Genomic DNA, 19,938 nt, shown 5'->3' on the forward strand with positions numbered 1-19,938 from the left:
TTGTTTTTTTTTTTTTTTTTTTTTTGCATCCAACGAAACTGATGGGAGTTGAATTAAAATAGATTGTTGCTGGATTGACATTTTAATAAATTATATAAAGAAGTATAGAAATAAAAGTAAAATGCAAATGCATAATTTAAATGGTTTATACTAATGGTTGATTTCTATAATTGTCTATAATGTATTCAAATACTTTTATTTATTTCTGTATTTATTAAGTTTTTGTTTGTTGTATTGTTTATCTGTTAGAACTCACACTGTATTGCTAACAGCAAGTGACAGAATTTCTTTCTTTCTTTCCATTTTCACCAAATAACTCCTGCAGGATTTGTCACTTGCTTGTATCCATTGTGAAACCTGTAAGAAATTCCTGCACATATCGTCAATGTGTCCTACAGGATTTTATAATTCCTGCAGTACTGCAGCTATCCTGCAGGGGGAAAAATAGATCCTTCAGGATTCCTGTAAAAAGTACTGCATGATTCTAAAACCTGTAGGAATTGCCTGCACATATTGACATTTTGTCCTGCAGGATTTCATAATTCCTACAGGATACCAGCAGGTTCCTGCGGAAAAAAATGAAGAAAACATAAGGAAAGAATAAACTCAATGAATGTATCTTCACATTATGCAGGAACTGAAATACCTTAGGTAATTTAAGAAGGCAGTGAAAGCAGTATTTCATTTTCAGGGAAATCCACATTAAAGGATGTTCCCAGATAGCACACATGCGTCGCAGAGACGTCTGCTGGACATCCACGTTTTCATCTGGGAGACGTCTTATTCAGGGCGTTTACTCATCTGGAAAACGTCGCATAGACGTCCTTGTCATACATTCAAACAACGTCTATGCAATGCATTACAGATGTTCATTTTTAGAATGTTAGGTCTGTGAGACATCTTATTTATGTAGCATAGACATCGTTTTTTTAGTTGTTTATTTAGACATTCCTTCATTCATACTGCTATAAATAACAGTTACAGGTACTCTGATTATACATCCGTCTTCACATATATAATAAGCTAAAGTATATCCACTCAAAATGAAAAACACAACGGCTGAAGAATTATTTGTAGAATTTTATTATATTATAATTGATTAGAATTCATATTTTTTGAAGCAAACAAAACCAAATAGCAGCAAATAAATAAATAAATAAAAAACAACTGGCTTAAGAGGCCATTCTTCCTGGGGCCAAGCGGAGAAAGTCTTTCAAATATTTTTCGGCTTCTGCCTCTGTTGGAGACGGAAGCACGGGGTTCCTCATAGCTGCACCTGTTAAAAAAAGAATAAAAATAAAGAAATTAAAATAAGGCGGTTTTAAGAAGGCTCAGGGGGTGTTTTATTTTATTGTGAGCCTTTTATTTTTATCTGACCAAAATTAATACACACCATGTTAATTATTGCATTTGACTACATAATAATAATAATAATAGAGTGGAAGAAATAATACTATGATTGTTTGAAATGCGTTTAGCTAAATGGCATATCGTCTATTTTAGATAATGATCGTTAACACCATTTTTTAAATCAGTTTAGCCTACCTTTATTTGATTGCTGTTCATTTGTTGTTGAAATACGGCTTAGATTGGAAATATTTTTACTATTCGATCATGCACCGTCCTCATGTAATCAATATCATATTCTTTAAAATGTTACTCTCAAATAAATTAAGCTATAGCTTTGAAAAAATTTATGTCAAATAGAAACGAGAGGTGCAAAAGCTTAAATCCGCCATAAAATGAATAAAGAAAAAATAACAACAACAAAAACAAGTGTACTTGCATTAGTATGCACTTGGACAACGTGGTCAAATTCAAGGAATCGACTCTTTCGTTTTCGAAACTTCATCACTATTGCGCATGTTTCCTCAAAGCATCACACTCAGCACGTAGAAGACACCAGTCCACGCGGGAATACTGAGGTAAGCAGTCTGATTCATTGTTATTGATATGTGTGGTCAGTAAAATATTTATTCCACTTTGTTTGTAGTAAATTTAACAAGGTAATAATTTTATTTAGACGAATAAAGCAATGTTTAAACACGTTGTGATGACAACTGACCAAGCAGCAGTTCAAGGTGATTAGGGCTAACTTAAATTTCGGGAAAATTTGTTCTTTAAATTTATTAGATTAATATCATACGACAAATTGACTGCTAAATAATGAATACTGTAAAAGTGTACATATGCATTATACAGTAGTGCTGGGAGATTATTCGAAAATCGAAACCTCCCAGCCGGCACACGACCGACCTTCAACGTTGAAATATGGTTGAAATAAGGTCGGATGTGTTCTGAACGTTGAAATAATGTTGATATAACGTTTAATGTTGAACGGTTGAAAAACAGCCTGCATATGACAAGGCTTCAACGTTGAAATGTGGTTGAAAATACGTCAGTTGTTGCTTTAATGTTGAAACAATGTTGAATGATAAATGCAGGCCCGGATTAAGAACTCAGGGGCCCCTGGGCACATTGTATTGTAGGGCCCCCTACCTGGCCGCACCCCAATAGTTGAATTTAAAAAATAAGAATAATATAATAATTTTTAAATAAAATTAATCTATAATTTGTTGCCCACATATTTAAATAAATGATATATAGTACATATGTATTTATAGTCTGCAAAGATTTAAATTATTTTTCAAAGCATTAAATAGAAATACTAATAAAACTACATATATATATATATATATATATATATATATATATATATATTTTTTTTTTTTTTTTTTTTTTAAGGGTATTTTAGTGTATTGCTTTTACAAACTTATAAAGCATATTATTGCCATGGCATATAACGCACAATGCTTCTCCAATCCAGTTCTATGAATCTGAGTTCTATGAATCTGAGTCTTTCATAATACAAACACTGATTTACTCTCTCTCTCCTCTCCCTGTATTTTCTCTACTCTTCTCGTGATGAAAACTTGATTATAAACCTAAAAGTATCCGAAATCACAGACACTATACCTCTTCTCTCCCCTCTCTCTCCTCTTCTTGGCCTTTCTCTCTCTCTCTCCCTCTCTCCCTTTCTGTCTGTCTCTCACACGATGAATCCAGTCCGCGCTGCGCTGCCGTTAGCCTCCTCCGCCTGGTTAATGCTAGCTTCTCATCATTTAAAGTTACCATAACGTCTTCTTCTGTACCCTCATTCTCCTGATCACGGGTCTGTTTAAAGAAGGTGTGTATGGAAAATGCCTCAATAAAGATGCCTCCTCTCCTCTTTCTCTCGCGTTTGCTAAATCCACTTGTCCACTCATTTTTGATCTATGACAGATAAAGTCCGCTCAGTTTAGTGCGGGTTATTACAAAACTGACGTTTCCGCGCTTGACCAATTACAGCATTCTGTTTAGTTAAAGAAAGAAAGGCAATTTAAATATAATAATAATATTAATATGTGATCGCGATTTTTTTGCTCAGAGGAAATACAGTTGTCTGAGCAATAGAGTTTTTGAAGAGAGGGAGGCGCGGCAGGCGCCTATAATAAGGCTAAACATTATTAAATACCCACGAGACACTTGAGACTTTATATCACATTTGCATTATTTTTAAAAAATGTTTCTTTCCTGTTAAAAATAAATATATTTCCAATCTGATATGTAATGGGGAGAAAAAAAAGTAGCACGAGTTCAACTGATGGTGGATTCGAACCGATGTTATGTGTAATCGCGTCAAAAGTTGGTGCTGTGTGCCTTACAAGGTGCGCCACTGCGGCTGTATTATTTCACTGCTCTTTATTCATCTTGTCTCTATCAATCAGGCATCGATAGGCGTAAACCCTGAATAGCTTAGTCCAACTGGATGCGCTATTTGCAATTAGCCTAAAAAGACACTCCGAAATTGTCTTTTTTTCTCCCCCCTCGCAGGGGCCCCTAGTGCGCACGGGCCCCTGGGCCTGTGCCCATAAGGCCCATTGGTTAATCCGGCCCTGGATAAATGATTGAAAAAAGTTACAGAAATCCTTGTACAAATCAACGTTGACATTTTTTAACATGATCTGTATGTTGAATTAACGTCATGGCTTCACCCAACATTCAACATGTTTGGTTACCATGGTATCGGAGGACTCGGCGCACGCGGCCACGCGCAGCGCTTCACTTCACTTAATTACGAACACCTGACCTGCAGTGCAGCAGAATTCAGAGGTAAGCGTGTTTTTAGATGCTTTAATGTTTTATTTACCCCCCGATTTTGTTTTACACACAGTGTATCTTAAACGTGACTTTTGAGGTGTAGTGTTTCGAATTTTAAAGCATTTAAAACTTTACAGTTTGGTTTTTAGTCTTGTTAGCGCTCAGGTGACGCAGCAGCTAACCTCGAGGTAATGTCACATGTTTAACGTTAGTCTAAAGCGTTTTTATGGCAAATTCAGAGCGATAAACTCCAAACGCAGTTTAAAGTTACTGAGCAACGTTATAAAACAATATCCTTTTATACGCTGTATCATTAGTGTTATTATTACAAAGTGAACTGCTGTCGTTTCACTGTTGTTGTTGTTTTTGCTTTTAGACATGTAACTTACTCCAGAGACGCACTAACTTGCACAGCATTGAATGGAAAAGGCTTTGTCCATGTAAGTTTACCTTTAACTAAGGTATCTGTTAAATCTTATTGGTGCTTTGGTTTGTGATATTCTCTTTCTAATCAGTTTGTTTATTGATTGTTAGGCTATGTTGTGATATTAGCCTATATTGTTATATTGATATTATTATTGTGAAATCATGTTGTGATGTTATACTATGTGACAGTATTGGGCAACAAATATGTATTTAGTGAGAAATTAATGCTTAAATTACACTTTGTATAGTAGCAGATAAGAGGTGTAATGGGTTTTAACTTTCTGGGTTTTCTGGAAGGTCCAGTTGAGGGGCATCAAGAACACGCAGATGGCCTAAACCTGTGTCAGCCTGGACAGACTGCAGTTCTGCTACTCCACGCCAAGGCTTTTGTATGGATGTCTGACTACTACTGTATTCTCTAAAGGTATTACTGGAGCAAAACAACAGCACCTGTTACAGTGAAATTTGTATTCATAAAAATAGTGATACATGTGTAGCAGGTCCAGTACATGTGATGTCATTGAGAAGTTGTTTTTATTAAATGTCATTAAAACAAATAAATAAACATGCTATTTAAATAAATCTAAATATTAAAAACTTGAGGATTAAGATGACAAATGAAATGCATCATCTGTCTTGCGAAAAGGGTCTACTTAAGAATTCTGGTGTTTTCCAACTGAAAGGGATAGTTCACTCAAGAATGAAAATTTACTCACATTTTACTCCCCAAATGGTTTAAAACCATTATGAGTTTATTTTGTTGAACACAAAAGATGCTATTCTGAAAAAAACTAAAAACTTGTAAACATTGATAGTAGATGGTTATAGATTTCCAGCTTTCTTCAAAATATCTTCTTTTGTGTTCAATGTGGTCAGTAAATGACGACAGAATACAAATTTTGAACCATCCCTTTAATTCTCTGTCCTACATGCAGACTTTTGCACAAGTGCTACTCCTTCTAGAGTTTTTCTCAACCCGTATGTCTAAAAAGCTTTAAACAGCTTTTACAGTACATGTAATGGTTTACAACAACTTGTAATTATTAGATGTGTTGAATGTTTCATGATTCTTTACTGCAGCCTTTGTTAAAAAAAATAATAAAAAAAAAAGTAATTTTTTTGAGAATCTGAAATTTGAATTCTGGAAATGCTGGCACCGGTGGTGGCGAAGGGCTTCCTGACGATATCACACCTAATTCTTCACTTCTCTTAGTTAGGAATATTCAGATGGATGAGTCAAAATTATTGAGTGTGACAATATTATAGGACAAATTCGGATTCAATTAAAAATAAATATTTGAATTTCACTTTGTATAATAGCAGACACCAACTTAGTTGTAACCTCGTATTTCATCTATTGCAGGTTTTCTGGAAGCTCCATTTGAGGGCATCAAGGACATACTGATGGCCTGAACCAGTGTCAGCCTAGACAGACAGACATCTTTTGCAGTTCTGCTGCACAAGACCAAACTCTCTGCTTTTGTATGGATGTCTGACTAGTACGGTGTTCTCTGAAGGTATAACTGGAGCAAAACAACAGCATCCGTTACAGTGAAATTTGTGTTTTATAAAAGATAGTGATATGTGTAACAGGTCCAGTACATTTGTCATAAAGGTTAAATCACAGTAAGTACTGTAAAAATAACTTGTTTGCCTTTGCCACAACAGGTCATGGTGTGTGCTTACTGCTCGTAGTAAACACACACGCTGATCAGATGCGGGAGAGATATAAGCAAACACATTTGTATTTACTGTTTTGTTTTGCCTCACTAAAGTGTTGTTGGAGCTTGGTATGTTCACAGTGGAAATCACTGAAGTCACATAGAACGTTTTGACAATGTGTTTTGTGCCTTATCTGGACAATGACCATCTTGGGACCATTGCTGTCTGTAGAGGATGAGGAGCATTTCATGTAAAATATTTTAGTTTGTGTTTTGAAGATTAACAGGTCTCTGGGATGACACAAGTAATTAATTACAGAACCTATATGAACACTTAATGTGACATGTAATAGTGAAATAGTGGTCCTACATTCACAAATGTGAGCCATTATTATAAGACCCCTGTGAACATGCAATTTTTATGATACTAATAATAACGGAATAACAAATTGCTATTACTGTTGTGTTTGTGAGAGAGAATCAAACCATATATTCTACACTTTTTCTTGATGATTTACTGAAATATTTGTCTACATGTTCCACTGTCACAGGTGCTCAGTTTTGCTGCAGTAATGCTAAACACAATAGATGTACTTTATGCAAAAAAAAAAAAAAAAAACTAAATATTTAGCATGGAGACCTGCAAAGTGAAGGAGCAATGTCAGGTTTATAAATTATAGCAGCAGTTTTCACTATTGTGAAAGTGAAGCCATTCATTCACAATGAATTGGAATAGCAAACCTCATTATTGATTTTGTAGGAAACTCACCTGGTGTTTGAGAAATAAATATGTATTTAACTGCTAGACTGATATAGATGTTTTAGTGTTTGACACTTGATTCTTTGTCCCCAGTGCCATCTTTTACCTCGTGTTTCTCTCAACCTATAAAACCTCAAACAGATGTAATGTATTTCACTTGTGATTCTTAGTTGTGAGTGATGTTTTTTATTTTATTTTTTTTACTGCAGCCACTTTAAAAATGGGTATTTTGTCAACTTTGTAAACAGAATTGTATTTTGGAGACTGTGATGGTTGAAGCGTAGTTTAGTTACTTAGTTTAATTTAGTTAGTATCTGTCTTTCTGAAGATGGTAACACTTTACAATAAGGTTGTATTAGTAAGTGTTAATGTATTTACTAACATGAACAAAGAACAATGAAGCATCTTTCATATAAAGAAAGTACAGTTCATGTCAGCTCAGTGCATTAATGTTAACAAGCATACATTTTGATTTTAATAGCATCGGGACATATTTCAATTAATTAAGTGATTAATAAATGCTGTACAAGTATTTGTTCTTTGTTCATGTTAGTAAACATTAACTAACTTTAATTCATGAAACCTAATTAAAAAGTGACTATTTAATTGTATGCCTTTTTCTGTATTTGAGCATGTATAGTAACCTGCATGGTTTTAATGAACTATGTATGCTGTAAATGTTTAGAATAAATGAAATAATGAGGTGTGTATTAAATAAATTGATACACAGGCCAAGTTTTGTATTTTTGTTGTGTATTTTTTATTTATATATTTGTCTATATGTATGGACTTTGCGTTGTATGTAATTTCTATTTAACTTACGTTGAAATGTATGACGGTGAAACAACGTCACAGTATCAACGTTGATCCAATTTGCAAAATCGAAAGGTAATTCAACCTTCATTCAACGTCTACAAAACGACCACAATTCACCCATGATGAAGGTAAGAGTGAAACAACGTTGTGATTTCAACGGTGAATCACCGGTGGTGGTCCGACGGTGAAACAACGTCACTATATAAACGTTGATCCAATTTGCAAAATCGAAAGGTAATTCAACGTTGATCCAACCATAGACCTGACGTTGATTCAACGTTGAATCACCGTTGAAATGCCGGCTGGGCTAAATCCATAACCGACATATATCCCCACGTGGCGATTTAATGCATGTACCGTCCACATGTACTTCAGCAAAGCTCAAGCGAATGCAGGCAATGTGATTAATATTCAGAGGCATGACAGATTTTCTTTTTGATTATTATATGACCTATAATTTGTGAAGCATAACTCACTTTTCTTTAGCGTATATTCATAATCAAATCGACTGAGGTTTTGTTTTTATTATTTCTAGTTATCACATACAACGTAGGTGCAGTAATCAGCACTATCGCCTCACAGCAAGAAGGTCGCTGGTTCGAGCCTCGGCTGGGTCAGTTGGCATTTCTGTGTGGAGTTTTCAATTTCTTCCCGTGTTCGCTTGGGTTTCCTACGGGTGCTCCGATTTCCAAAAGTCCAAAAGACGAGGTATGGGTGAATTGGGTAAGCTAAAAAAATGGTCCATAGTGTATGAGTGTGTGTGTGTATGTTTCCCAGTGATGGGTTGCAGCTGGAATGGCATCCGCTGCGTAAAACGAATGCTGGATAAGTTGGCGGTTCATTCTGCTGTGGCGACCCCGAAATAATAAAGGGGCTGAGCCAAAAAGAAAATGAATGAATGAACATACAATGTAAGCTGTCTTTTCGTAAAGAGAAGCATGCACACACACGCACTTAAAATGTTATTGTGAACAGCAATGTTCACATTATGTACTTTTTCACATTGCTTTATTATTTACTATTTTCCAGACACAAGTTATGCTTGTTAAAGATACTTGTCATTTTCCACTTTTGACATGGAAATATTTTTTTAGGGAAACTTTCTTTTAACACTAAAACTGAAATGTTTAGTAAATGAATAAATGGAACTTGATTAAGTACAAAAAATTACTTGGAAAATAATATAATATAATGATTCAATATTTCAAAAGGAGGTAAAGTGTTCAATCAATCAAGGTTTTGATTTAAGGTTTAATCTCCTTGCCCTAATATACAAGAATGAACAATTCTCCACTTAAAATAATGATCTAAATTTTATTTCTAAAACACTCTTGTGTATTAAATATCATTTTACAATATATGAACAGCATATGCTAGCTCGTAAGCTTATAGCACACTGATAACCATATTATGTGTGTACAAGGTAATCATGCTATAGAGATATACTGGCAGTTCTGTCTTATAGGTATTATCTAAACCGTTCATTGCAAGACAATTAAACATACCTATCACAAGTGTCCCAATATTTGTGTTTTTTAGGCCTCTTTTATCTCCTCTTCCACACCAGTTGAGCTGTTTGGCCACTGGACCAAACACTTTGGAGGCTACACGCCAAATGGTTTTTTTCAGAGTTTGTCCTCCTCTGATGGATAACCTCTTCATCTTAAAAATAAAAGGTAATATTAAATCTTTACAGACAAAGTGCAAGGACTATGACCCAGTTTTACAGACAAGGATGAGCTTAAGTCTGGACTATAAGTCTTAGTTAATGTTAGATATAAAACTACTTTTATAAAAATCCATGTGAAAGAAAATATAAGCACAATACTAGCGTGCATCTGGTAACAAAATAATGGCAATGAGATATTGTAAGGCATCACACAGCTCACACATACATTTTTAGTTTGGGACTAGCCTTAAGTGTTGTCTGTGAAACTGGCCATATAATAAAGATTTACTTAACAACAGCTGTAAAACCTTTAAATCTTAAATATTCGTACCATCTTCTCCATCATTGGTTTTTCAGCTAATTGCCTTTCCAGTTGTTCAAGGTCCTCAATTGTTTCAATAGGAAAGGTGTCATCCTCAGTGTCCACCTCCATTTGACCACTTGACCGAGGGGCAAGGGACTGGACCACAGCTGCAAGGGACTCCACAGCTGCAACACAGTAAGTGGGTTAATCTCTATTCAACTATACGTAAATATTTTTTAATTATTATTATTATTCTTAGCACTTAAATTTTACTTACGTGTGCATTGACTGGAGATGCAGCTCCATCGGCTGATACCAGAAGCATCTGCAAGCAAAATCACTTTTGAACGATTCACAAAAATGTTATGAGGATATTGTAATAATATGCTTGAAACCTTAAACGATAAAAAAAAAAACTATATCCGTCTGATTACACATTGTTTTTCTATGGCTAAAATGACTTAAACTATTCACAGAATTCAGAAAAGCAAAATAGCAAAACTGAATTAAGAGGAAATAAAACTGAATTTTAAAAAGCAGACAGAAGCCAACCCCCTCTTGGTCTGTGCTTTTACGTAAAATAGTTTATATGTGAATTTTTCTGTGCATACGAAATCGTTAGTTCCCCAAAGTTATTGAAAGCATAAATTAACAAAACACTTTAAATTAATTTTCAAACCATTAATTTATAGGTAATGATAAATTATATATTGTACTCTAATACATTAATATTCTGAATACAGTGAGTTTTTTTACTGTCACTATAATTAACGAAGTGTTTTTTGTTGTTGTATAGTGTTGTATTTATTAGGTTACAAGGAAATAATTAGATAATGTTTTGCGAACAGCTTATTAACCATGGAAAATTTTCACAGAAAACTGGAAAATGTCATTGATTAGTTGCTTTGAACAAGTTTCATATTCAGTGTTGATTAATATGTTTACAAATAAATTAAAAGGATGTACATTTACTTACGTTTACACACCATTAAGTGGTTATAAACATTTGAGTTTTTTTTTTGTTCTGCTAAACACAAGGAAGGTATTGTGAAGAAAGCTAAAAGCCAGTGATTATTGACTTCTATAGTAGGAAAATGCTATGGAAGTAAATGGTTACAGGTTTCCAACTTTCCTCAAAATATCTTCATTTGTGTTCAGCAAGAAGGAAGAAAGTTTGGGTAACACTTCTTAACAACTGCACACTGAATCATGCATTTAGCATTAGCAAATTGTTAATTAATTTGCAAGAAATTTAATTAATTTGTTAAGATTTAACTACATTAATAGATGTTGGTTAGCAGTATATAAATACAACTACAAATACTGTATAAAAAACATAATAATAACAATAATTCATAAGAAGTAACTGTCAATTAAAAAAAACAAATGACTTACTCTTCGCTCTTGCCTGGGTACTTGAAGGTCTCAGCTCAGAAGTTGTGTCTTCTGTGTGATTGTACAGACAATGTAACATTACCATGTTAATAATTAGAAACTAATTTGCTGTGTATGTTTTTTTGAATGTTCTTGCACCTCGATAGCTCGATGGGTGGTCCCCCCAAGCATCTTCTTGCTCATTTACATGGGACATGCTTATTGGAAAAACTGGTGCTGAGAAAAAGGTCAAGTTGGTAAGTTGCATTTGCTACTATGACACTACATAAAATGTATATAATTTATTTATTTTTTACACTTACTCAGCATTTTTCTTTGATCTGCTGATGGCTTTGGATCTTGGACAGAGTATGTGTTGTCTAAATAATAAAAAACAAACAAACAAAAGTATAAAAAGGTTGCAAAAAATTACAATAAATGTGTTTAGGATTTCCTCTGTATACTTCATTATTGTTTTATTTAATCTTTGATGGTAGAAACATGTAGGTGATCAGGTCACCCATATAGAAATCTGATGCATGTAAATATACAGGGTGATTCAAAAAGAATACCACAACTTTTAAAATCAAGAACTCTTCAAAGAAGAGGAGGTCATATTGAACATCTATGAACTTGTTTACTACTAAAAAACTTTTAAGGACTTCACATTGATTATTTACCCAAGGTTCCATCATGTTTCTTTGATTAAATACAGATTTTCAAAGTTGTGGTATTCTTTTTTTAATCACCCTGTGTATATAGAAAACAAATAATTGAATTAAAAGTTCATATTTAGACTTCACATACAATATTTGTCATTGACCACTTATATATTTGTTAAACAACTGGAATTACAAATATGTATAGATATGTAAATTTTATATTAATAATTAATATTTTTAGGTTTTAATAATTACATTTAATAATATATATATATATATATATATATATATATATATATATATATATATATATATAATATTTTTTTCTGTAGAATGCTTTAAAATATTATATTTGTCCATTAGGTTTGTCAGTACTAAAGTCAAAATAATTTAGCTAAATAAATTTATATTACGGTTCAAAAATATATACAAAAAACCTCTAAAATACAGGAAAAAATCAAGAGAAACTTAAAATAATATTACATTTATTATTATTATTATAAATTTAAAAATGTGTAGTTTACTTTTTTGTGCAAATACTCATTTGAATTTAAATTTAAATTGTTTTTTTATTCCTAAAGATGTTATGTGGCCAAACTTGTATTTTAGTGCACATAACTGTTTAATAAACATCTTTTATTTAAATGAACAAAAATATTATCTCTGTTTACTGAAAAATAGATTACAATATTCCAATTCAAAAGGAGGTGTACTCATATGTGCTGAGCAGAGTGTGTGTGTGTGTGTGTGTGTGTGTGTGTGTGTGTGTGTGTGTGTGTGTGTGTGTGTGTGTGTGTGTCTGTGTGCGTGCGTGCGTGCGTGTGAACATATCTGTACATATTATTCCAATCGTTGAAAGATAATATTTGTAAGCAGCACAGCCATTTTTGCAATATTTCAAAATGTATATTGCATAAATAAAATATATTTTATTTGTAAAATCCAAATAGGAACTTGCATGGCATATATGTAATTTGCATAAATTTAAATGCAACAGATTTCAATATGGGCAGGTATCGCATTGGTGATCTGCATATGAGAAGCTCTGTCTTTATTGAGCTTTCTTCACATTTGACAAAATGGTACTCTTTCTACTGTTGTAGATGAATTGTGTTCTCTTTTTTGTATTTTAGTCTTAGCTTTACAGCCTTGTTTAATCAAACATTTTCTTTTTTACAATACAGCTAAATGAAATGTGACCGTAATTACCTGAAGTGAGACATACAACTTACGTGGTGCTCTGTCTTGTAAAGGCCGCAGCACAGAAAATGTGTCCTCTGTTGGATTGTACAGAAAATGTTGAGTTACCTAGTGTGAGTATGTGGAGCAATTTTCTTATTTCAGTTCTTATTTCAAATACCAATGAATCTGTTATTATTTATTTTGTTTTTTACCTTGATTTTCAGGTTGGGGTTTATCCCAAGTGTCTTGGTGCTCCACTTCCTGGCAGAACCTCACAGGTACGTCTGGAGCTGAAACTGCAATTATTTTCTTTGCAATTATGAAATGTTATTTGACATTTTTAATTGTAATACCTGGTTCAGAGAAGATTCAGTCTTTAAAGAGGCTTTCAACTTTTGGCAGAATAAGCAGATCATGAAACATACAATTTGTGCACAATTATTATGAAAGTCGATATCTGGTTATATTGACTGTGATAAGGGAGTCATGGTTTTAACTGCTAGTAACAATGAAAATTTAAGGATAGGAGAAGGATTTAAACTCTGATGACTTACTGCAAGATTCTGAAAGATAATATCTTTTAACAGTTACAAGAGGAAGTGGTCCTGTCCTTCTAGACCAGTTCTCAACCTATGCCTATGAAGTTTTCCGTGTATTTCAGTATTTCAGCTTGTGGTTATTTTTGAGTGGGTACATTTTGAGACATTGTATCCCATTGTGTCATTCTTTGACACAGAAGCTGACACATTGTACTTGTCAGTGACTAAAGGGTTCCTGATGCTTTCAAACTCTTTCAATGATGAACCGGATGAATCTTTCAGTATAGGAAATTAATTTTGAAATGAACACTGAAAACTTCTGGAAGATAAATTCTTTAAACCGATACAAAGGGAGTGGTGCTTGTCCTTTCAACCTATGCCTATAAAAGTCTCTGGGCATTTTACAACATTTCTGCGTGTGATTCTTAAGTGGGTACAATCGATACATTGAGTCAAATTGTGTCATTCTTTGACACAGAATCTGACACATTGTACTTGTTTTGGCTCTGGCAAACTGGGTTTCCTAAACTATTCACCTTAATAACTGAAATCCTATTTTATAATATTATTTTCTTCTCGGCCAGTTGATTGTGACTCTTTATGTTTAAATAATGTCAGTTTCCCCTATGAGCATTTCTTGTCCAGTGGACTCAATTTAAAAATTAGCTTGTGTTGCACTTTCTCCTAGCCATATAATATACAGTTGAAGTCAGAATTATTAGCCCCCCTTTGAATTAGTTTTTCTTTTTTTATGTATATTTTTCAAATGATGTTTAACAGAGCAAAGAAATTTTCACTGTATGTCTGATAATATTTTTATGTCTATATATTTGTTTTATTTCAGCTAGAATAAAATCAGTTTTTAATTATTTAAACCCATTTTAAGGTAAAAATTATTAGCCCCTTTAAGCTTTATTTTTTTCTGATAGTCTACAAAATAAACCATCATTGTACAATAACTTGCCTAATTAACCTAACCTGACTAGTTAACCTAATTAACCTAGTTAAGCCTTTAAATGTCTCTTTAAGCTGTATAGAAGTATCTTGAAAAATATCTAGTCAAATATTATTTACTGTCATCATGGTAAAGATAAAATAAATCAATTATTAAAGATGAGTCATTAAAACTATTATGTTTAGAAATATGTTTTAAAAATCTGCTCTCTGTTAAACAGAAATTGGGGGAAAAATAAACTGGGGGGCTAATAATTCAGGGGGGCTAATAATTCTGACTTCAACTGTATATATATTCAAGTCACTTGCTTCAACTAAATATATATATATATATATATATATATATATATATATATATATATATATATATATATATATATATATATATATATATAATAGAGGTACAATGTACTTCTATTAAAAATAGGATCGGAATATTACATTTATTTATATTTGTGCACAAACTGTAGGTGAGTGTTGTCTATTCAGCGATCAGAATCATGAACCAGCCTGTCATTGAGTCAGCCTTTTGAGTCATGAATGCTGTGAAGTTACAGCTTTTACAGTTTGTAGTTACAGTATTCATGTAAAGCGAGTTACCTTGACTAGTGGAGGGAGTTTCAAAACAGGCCTGCTGTTGCTTTTCTGTAGCTTTTTGTTGGTCGCGGACAAATGCTGTTGAAACATTACAGATGAAACAGATGTTATATCTGTCTCACAAACAAAAATTACATTGTACTGCACAGATCTTTATAGCTTGAGAGTGCTGTTGCTTCTAATTAGCAATTAAAAGTTATTTGTGCCTCTTAAAATGTAATACTCAATTTATGAATGTAATAACAGTAGTTTTTTGCAAAATGTTAAAAGAACAATATTACTGGATTCAGCTGAAAACATTATGGTAAAGCAGCATGTCACAAGAGCTTGTGCATTACATTTAATTTACTGTGATTAAGGAACATTCTTGAGCATATCACAAAGTACTTAAAACATCAAATATCTGTTTTACTAATTAAAACTTACAATTGCAAAAACTGTTAATTGTTTTACATGATGTTAGCTGAGGTCGTACAAGGGGACCTGAAAAAGAAAAAAACTGCTCAGTGATCATACATACACTTTTGACTGGCAGTAATATAAGTGGTGTATTTTTACCTTTTGCCCTGATATGTCTTGGGGGTGTTGGAGCTTTTGGTGCAGGTGGGACCCTTGGTGTTGGTAGACTTTTTTCTTTATTTAGTTTCTTTTTTTTGTGGGGAGTATCGCAAGGCTCATCATCTGATGTGTATATTTTCTTTCTATGAGCACAATCAGGGTAGTTAATTATACAAAGCATGATTGGATTATAACAATGTCTTGTTTTTTAAATGTAAGAAGAAAAAAACACAAACTTAAAAATAAGTTCAATATAATTTTTATAGTAAAAGTTTTCTTTCCATCATTCTTAGGAAAGTTAGGAAATGGCCAAAATATAATAGTAAAAATAACAAAACCTTTTGCTTGTTTAAATCTGGCATAATTGTGTATTTGCGTGTTGCAAAAAATGCAAACAAACAGTTGATGATACATTTAAAACTAAATATACCTGATTTACCTGATAAGTGTGATTGAGATGTAAAAACTACGGCTGAATTTGATATTATAATTAAATATATTTACCTTTGTTACTCACATGAACTTTGTTTAGCTTCAGAAGACTGAATATTGTTGTTAAAAGTAAAATGTGTGTTTTGACAACTTACTTCGGAATTCTTTTTGCAGGCATTTCAGATTCCGAGATGTCAGATGTGTAGCATGCCTGTTTCCATTTCTTTGAAATCTTGTCAAAAGATGCTGAAAGAAATAAAGTATGTAACAATTCATGAATGCAATAGTCTATGGAATGTCATATATTATTGAATTTATCCTTTGTTTAATATTGTTTATTTACAATGTACTTCTGTGTACCTGACTCGTGTAGAATTCTGGCCTGATGCTTGGTCCAACCTTTATCTGGTTGTGGTGCCTCCATCAACCGGACACTCTTCAACACCCTGTCTATCTCCTTGTATGGAGGCCACCACGAGTGACCCTCTGAGTACCAAGACTTTGCGACAGGTCCGGTACTCCCTTCGTGAATGAACTCCACTATCAGGTACATTTTTTTTAAGCTGCAAGAACCTAGAGCCCCATAGTGTTGAAAGACACATATTACATTTCGGTTGTTTATGTGCATGATTCAAATACACAAAATACATTTCATGCAAAATAATGATGCAAGTTAATATTGAGAAATTTTTTCCCAAGCACATATTACCAATTCCAGACCACATCAATCTTAAGAACCACTACTACTTTTGTATTCATCATTCTTTATTGATATATAATTTTCTGACAACACTCAAAGTAAAAAATGCTTTAAATTCAGGTGTTTTACTGATAAAAATATAACTTGGACTGAAAAGTTGCAAAATTATTAAATGACGGTGAAAAGAAGGCAATACTAGAAATTGCAAAATAAAGTAATGACAACTATTTTGGATCATTTGAATCGAGCTATTTTCACTTTCTGCCTTCATATAATATTACATATTGGTTATAGTTGTAATTAGGGCTTGACATTAATACTCGCCAAACCACCAAATGCAGGTAGATTTCAGCTGTGGCGGGTAAAGACTGCCATTTCCACTAGCCACTTTGGCTGGTTGAAAATAATTTTTTAATCGTAGTTTTCTTAAAAGCAGGGTTCAACAATAAGGATGGTCCAGTTTTTGGGACAGTAGACAGGATTGTCAGTGTCCTGACCAGGCCAGTGCTGGCTTATCACTAAATATTATAATTTCAGTTTTTTACCGTTTATCAATATGCATGCAAATGTGATAAAAAAAAATTATATATATTTATTTTTTTCAAAATTAGTGGTATACACAGTAATGAGTGGAACAGCAAATGAGATTTTAGAATCAAGAAGCAGCATGATTGACAAAAACAACTGTGTTTATGCAAAACAAAAGATAGCAGATAAATACCAAATGAGAGCTTGATCATACACACTGTGAGACACAGGCTATTCTTACTCACTGAGAGATGTTTTTGAGAGCCGAGTGTTTAAAATACTTGTGCACTACCGTGTCCTTGCATGTAGCAATCCTCCTTGGAAATGAAACTGGTGTGATGGATTCTATTTGAAATAGACTGGACAAAAGTAATTGTCGTGCATCCACAGTCCTTCTGCTTTCAAGAGCTTTAGATTTAAAAACAGGTATTTGTAAGCAGCAGTGATTGCCACTTTAACCATTGTTTGAACAGATTATTAATGTGCCTAATGTTAACTGTGTGCACATGATTAATATTTCATTATCACACATGGTTTGTTTTTCACCTGCTTTCTTTTGCTTGCAAGTCAATTTTCTGCATATAAAATATATTTTCCCAACAACAAAATTGTGGCTAGTGAAAAAGGCAAGTGGCTAGTAACCTTGGAAACTACAAGCCTCAGTGACTGGTGATAAAAAAAGTCAATATCAAGCCCTGGTAGTGATTAAGGTTTACAATTTTCAAAATGCTCTAGGAAAAAATATGATCAGAATATCCTCTTGCACAATAATTATACTCGCACTATACAGTATATGTAAAAAAAAAAACATGTGGAAATAGATAGATACTATGTGTGTAAAGTTTAAACTGAAACAAAATAATTTCTGCAAGGGACTAAAAAAGCTTTCATTTCAATATTTTCAATCTTGCAGAGATGGATTGGTCCTGACATGACATCAGTAGGTAGATGCCAAGTGTGGAGGATGGAAGCGTGGGGATAGTCAAAAAGGAGTTAATGTTTGCTGAAGGTGGTGTAGACCATGTAAATGCCATGCTTTTCTGAAATTATGTTTTGCAGCTTTGCAACCTTTCTGCCAATATAGACAAATGGTTTGCCTGGTCCAGTTTCAGAGTATATGGGCATACTCACTCTAGGTGCATTTCTGAGGAATGCCATCCTGTTTTCCAGGTGCACACCATCCTGAATACATGTTTCACACCCATGGTAACCTGGTTGGCCATTTTAGAAAAGCATGTTGCAAAAGCAAACTTGAATGTTAACTTTAGTCATTCAAATTCAAAGCCATTTTTTTTAACTCTTTGATTTCAGAGATTAGGTCTTCGAGATACTCATTCAGGGAGCTAGTTTTACAGTACCTTCAGCCCACAATAAATCTATTGGCACATGTTCCCCCTGCACCAAATTTTAAACTTCTACTAGACTGAGCCAGCATTGAGCAAATGAACTCTTGTAGAGAGGAAGACCATCAATGCTCACCTGGAACTTAAAATTTTTATCTTCCTTAAAATGTACATGTTGTCATAGAGGACCCTTGAAATGGATGCCATTGAACCAAAAGTATATCACTGGCCCTGTGCGTTCAAAGAGAACTCATGTGCAAAAAGAAGGCTATTCTCTTTGAACGCACTTTACCTAACATTGTCCTTGTATCTTTTGGCAGACTCGGATTGTAATTGTGAATGATTATGAGTAATTCATTTAGTGATGCATGTGTTAATTTTTTTTTCTGTTTCCCATCTTGTCAAAGTCATCATTGAGGGGACTTGAACTAGTCAGATTGACTCGTTTATGAAGCACTTGCCAGGATGATACTGCATTCAGTCTCATTAACATGGGACAAACAGTCCAAGAAGTCAGTGCCGTCTTCAACAGTGCTGCTTGTCAATGCCACCATACTGTTCCCTCAATAGTGATGCTTATAACACATGCATTGAATAAAGCTGTTTGTCCACCTTGGCTTTTGCTTTTCTCCTGTTGTGTCCAGTAAGATTGTTTTTTTACAATCCGTAATACACACACACACACAATGCATTGCCCTAACATGCTAAGCCTGCATTGGTTTTGAAATTCAGTACTTTAAGACCCTTAAGCAGGTCGCACACCAGAAGCGCCGCTCCGCAGCGCGCCACGCAGCGCCATGCATTTTAGAATTCTAAACATAGGTTTCGATCAGAATACACACACAGGTGCTGCAAGTCGGCAGCGCCACGGCACAGGAAGAAGTTCATTTTTCAGCCTCGCCACAAAGCTGCATCTGATTAGTTTAATGTTAAATATCATTCGAATGTGCGCGTCTAGTGTGTGATGCTTTAAACTGTCATGTGCGCGCTGTGTCGCGGCGCTTCTGGTGTGCGACCTGCTTTACATCACACTGCTTACATGTACGCTTACATTTAATTGAACTTTATAAAACTGAAGCTTGGTAAACTAATTGGTGCATATTAGATGGGAGACATCCAGAATGTGCAGTGTTATGAGTCTCCAAGATTTGAAATTTTAGAACCACTTTCTTGATGACCAGTAGTTCTGTCACAATAATTACACGTACCTTATTTTTGAGGGACAGAATGTGTAAGTGTTATGTAGTTGTCAGTTGACTGTAGAGAACTCTGTAATTAGGGAAAAGATAAAAC

At 33.8% G+C, this 19,938-nt stretch overlaps 3 protein-coding genes and 1 long non-coding RNA gene across 11 annotated transcripts in view; 1 reads left to right on the top strand and 3 right to left on the bottom strand.

Annotated features, from left to right (window-relative positions):
- The window catches only part of zgc:174314, a 144,651-nt gene that overhangs the window by 114,168 nt on the left and 10,545 nt on the right, over nucleotides 1-19,938 (bottom strand). The window contains exons 4-5 of one of the 2 annotated variants that reach the window (XR_012401386.1): nucleotides 647-801; nucleotides 1-566 (exon numbers count right to left, since the gene is read on the bottom strand). The exons of the other annotated variant lie outside the window; for it this stretch is intronic. The gene's annotated coding sequence lies outside the window, so the exon portion shown is untranslated. The remainder of the gene's footprint in view (nucleotides 567-646; nucleotides 802-19,938) is intronic. 2 annotated transcript variants of the gene reach the window in all.
- Nucleotides 1-19,938, bottom strand: part of LOC137491295 (uncharacterized) — a 331,835-nt gene that overhangs the window by 3,555 nt on the left and 308,342 nt on the right. The window lies entirely within an intron of this gene.
- LOC101882666 (uncharacterized) overlaps nucleotides 1-19,938 on the bottom strand; it is a 23,900-nt gene continuing 3,962 nt past the window's right edge. For 4 of the 6 annotated variants that reach the window (XM_073948489.1, XM_073948487.1, XM_073948488.1 and 1 more), the window contains 15 exons: nucleotides 19,854-19,914; nucleotides 16,435-16,647; nucleotides 16,230-16,320; nucleotides 15,643-15,785; nucleotides 15,511-15,567; nucleotides 15,088-15,162; nucleotides 13,207-13,290; nucleotides 13,045-13,089; nucleotides 11,474-11,530; nucleotides 11,310-11,387; nucleotides 11,172-11,222; nucleotides 10,054-10,101; nucleotides 9,804-9,961; nucleotides 9,309-9,465; nucleotides 1-1,276 (listed from right to left, as the gene is read on the bottom strand). In XM_073948489.1, the coding sequence (XP_073804590.1) occupies nucleotides 1,173-1,276; nucleotides 9,309-9,465; nucleotides 9,804-9,961; nucleotides 10,054-10,101; nucleotides 11,172-11,222; nucleotides 11,310-11,387; nucleotides 11,474-11,530; nucleotides 13,045-13,089; nucleotides 13,207-13,290; nucleotides 15,088-15,162; nucleotides 15,511-15,567; nucleotides 15,643-15,785; nucleotides 16,230-16,320; nucleotides 16,435-16,627 (1,341 nt within the window). In that variant the 5' untranslated portion in view covers nucleotides 16,628-16,647; nucleotides 19,854-19,914 and the 3' untranslated portion in view covers nucleotides 1-1,172. Of the gene's footprint in view, nucleotides 1,277-9,308; nucleotides 9,466-9,803; nucleotides 9,962-10,053; nucleotides 10,102-11,171; nucleotides 11,223-11,309; nucleotides 11,388-11,473; nucleotides 11,531-13,040; nucleotides 13,121-13,206; nucleotides 13,291-15,087; nucleotides 15,163-15,510; nucleotides 15,568-15,642; nucleotides 15,786-16,229; nucleotides 16,321-16,434; nucleotides 19,584-19,853; nucleotides 19,915-19,938 lie in introns of those variants that run through there. The other 2 variants (XM_017355689.4, XM_073948491.1) reach the window with 2 other exon arrangements.
- On the top strand, nucleotides 4,090-7,725 carry LOC137491298 (uncharacterized). Of its 2 annotated transcripts, none has more exons than XR_012402723.1 (6): nucleotides 4,090-4,160; nucleotides 4,517-4,580; nucleotides 4,864-4,990; nucleotides 5,930-6,083; nucleotides 6,235-6,310; nucleotides 6,384-7,725. It is a non-coding gene; the product is annotated as an uncharacterized lncRNA (long non-coding RNA). The 2 variants fall into 2 exon arrangements; XR_012402724.1 differs by having other exon boundaries at nucleotides 4,090-4,152.

Source organism: Danio rerio, chromosome 4 (assembly GCF_049306965.1).
Source record: "Danio rerio strain Tuebingen ecotype United States chromosome 4, GRCz12tu, whole genome shotgun sequence".
In the NCBI taxonomy this organism is placed as follows: Eukaryota; Metazoa; Chordata; class Actinopteri; order Cypriniformes; family Danionidae; genus Danio; species Danio rerio.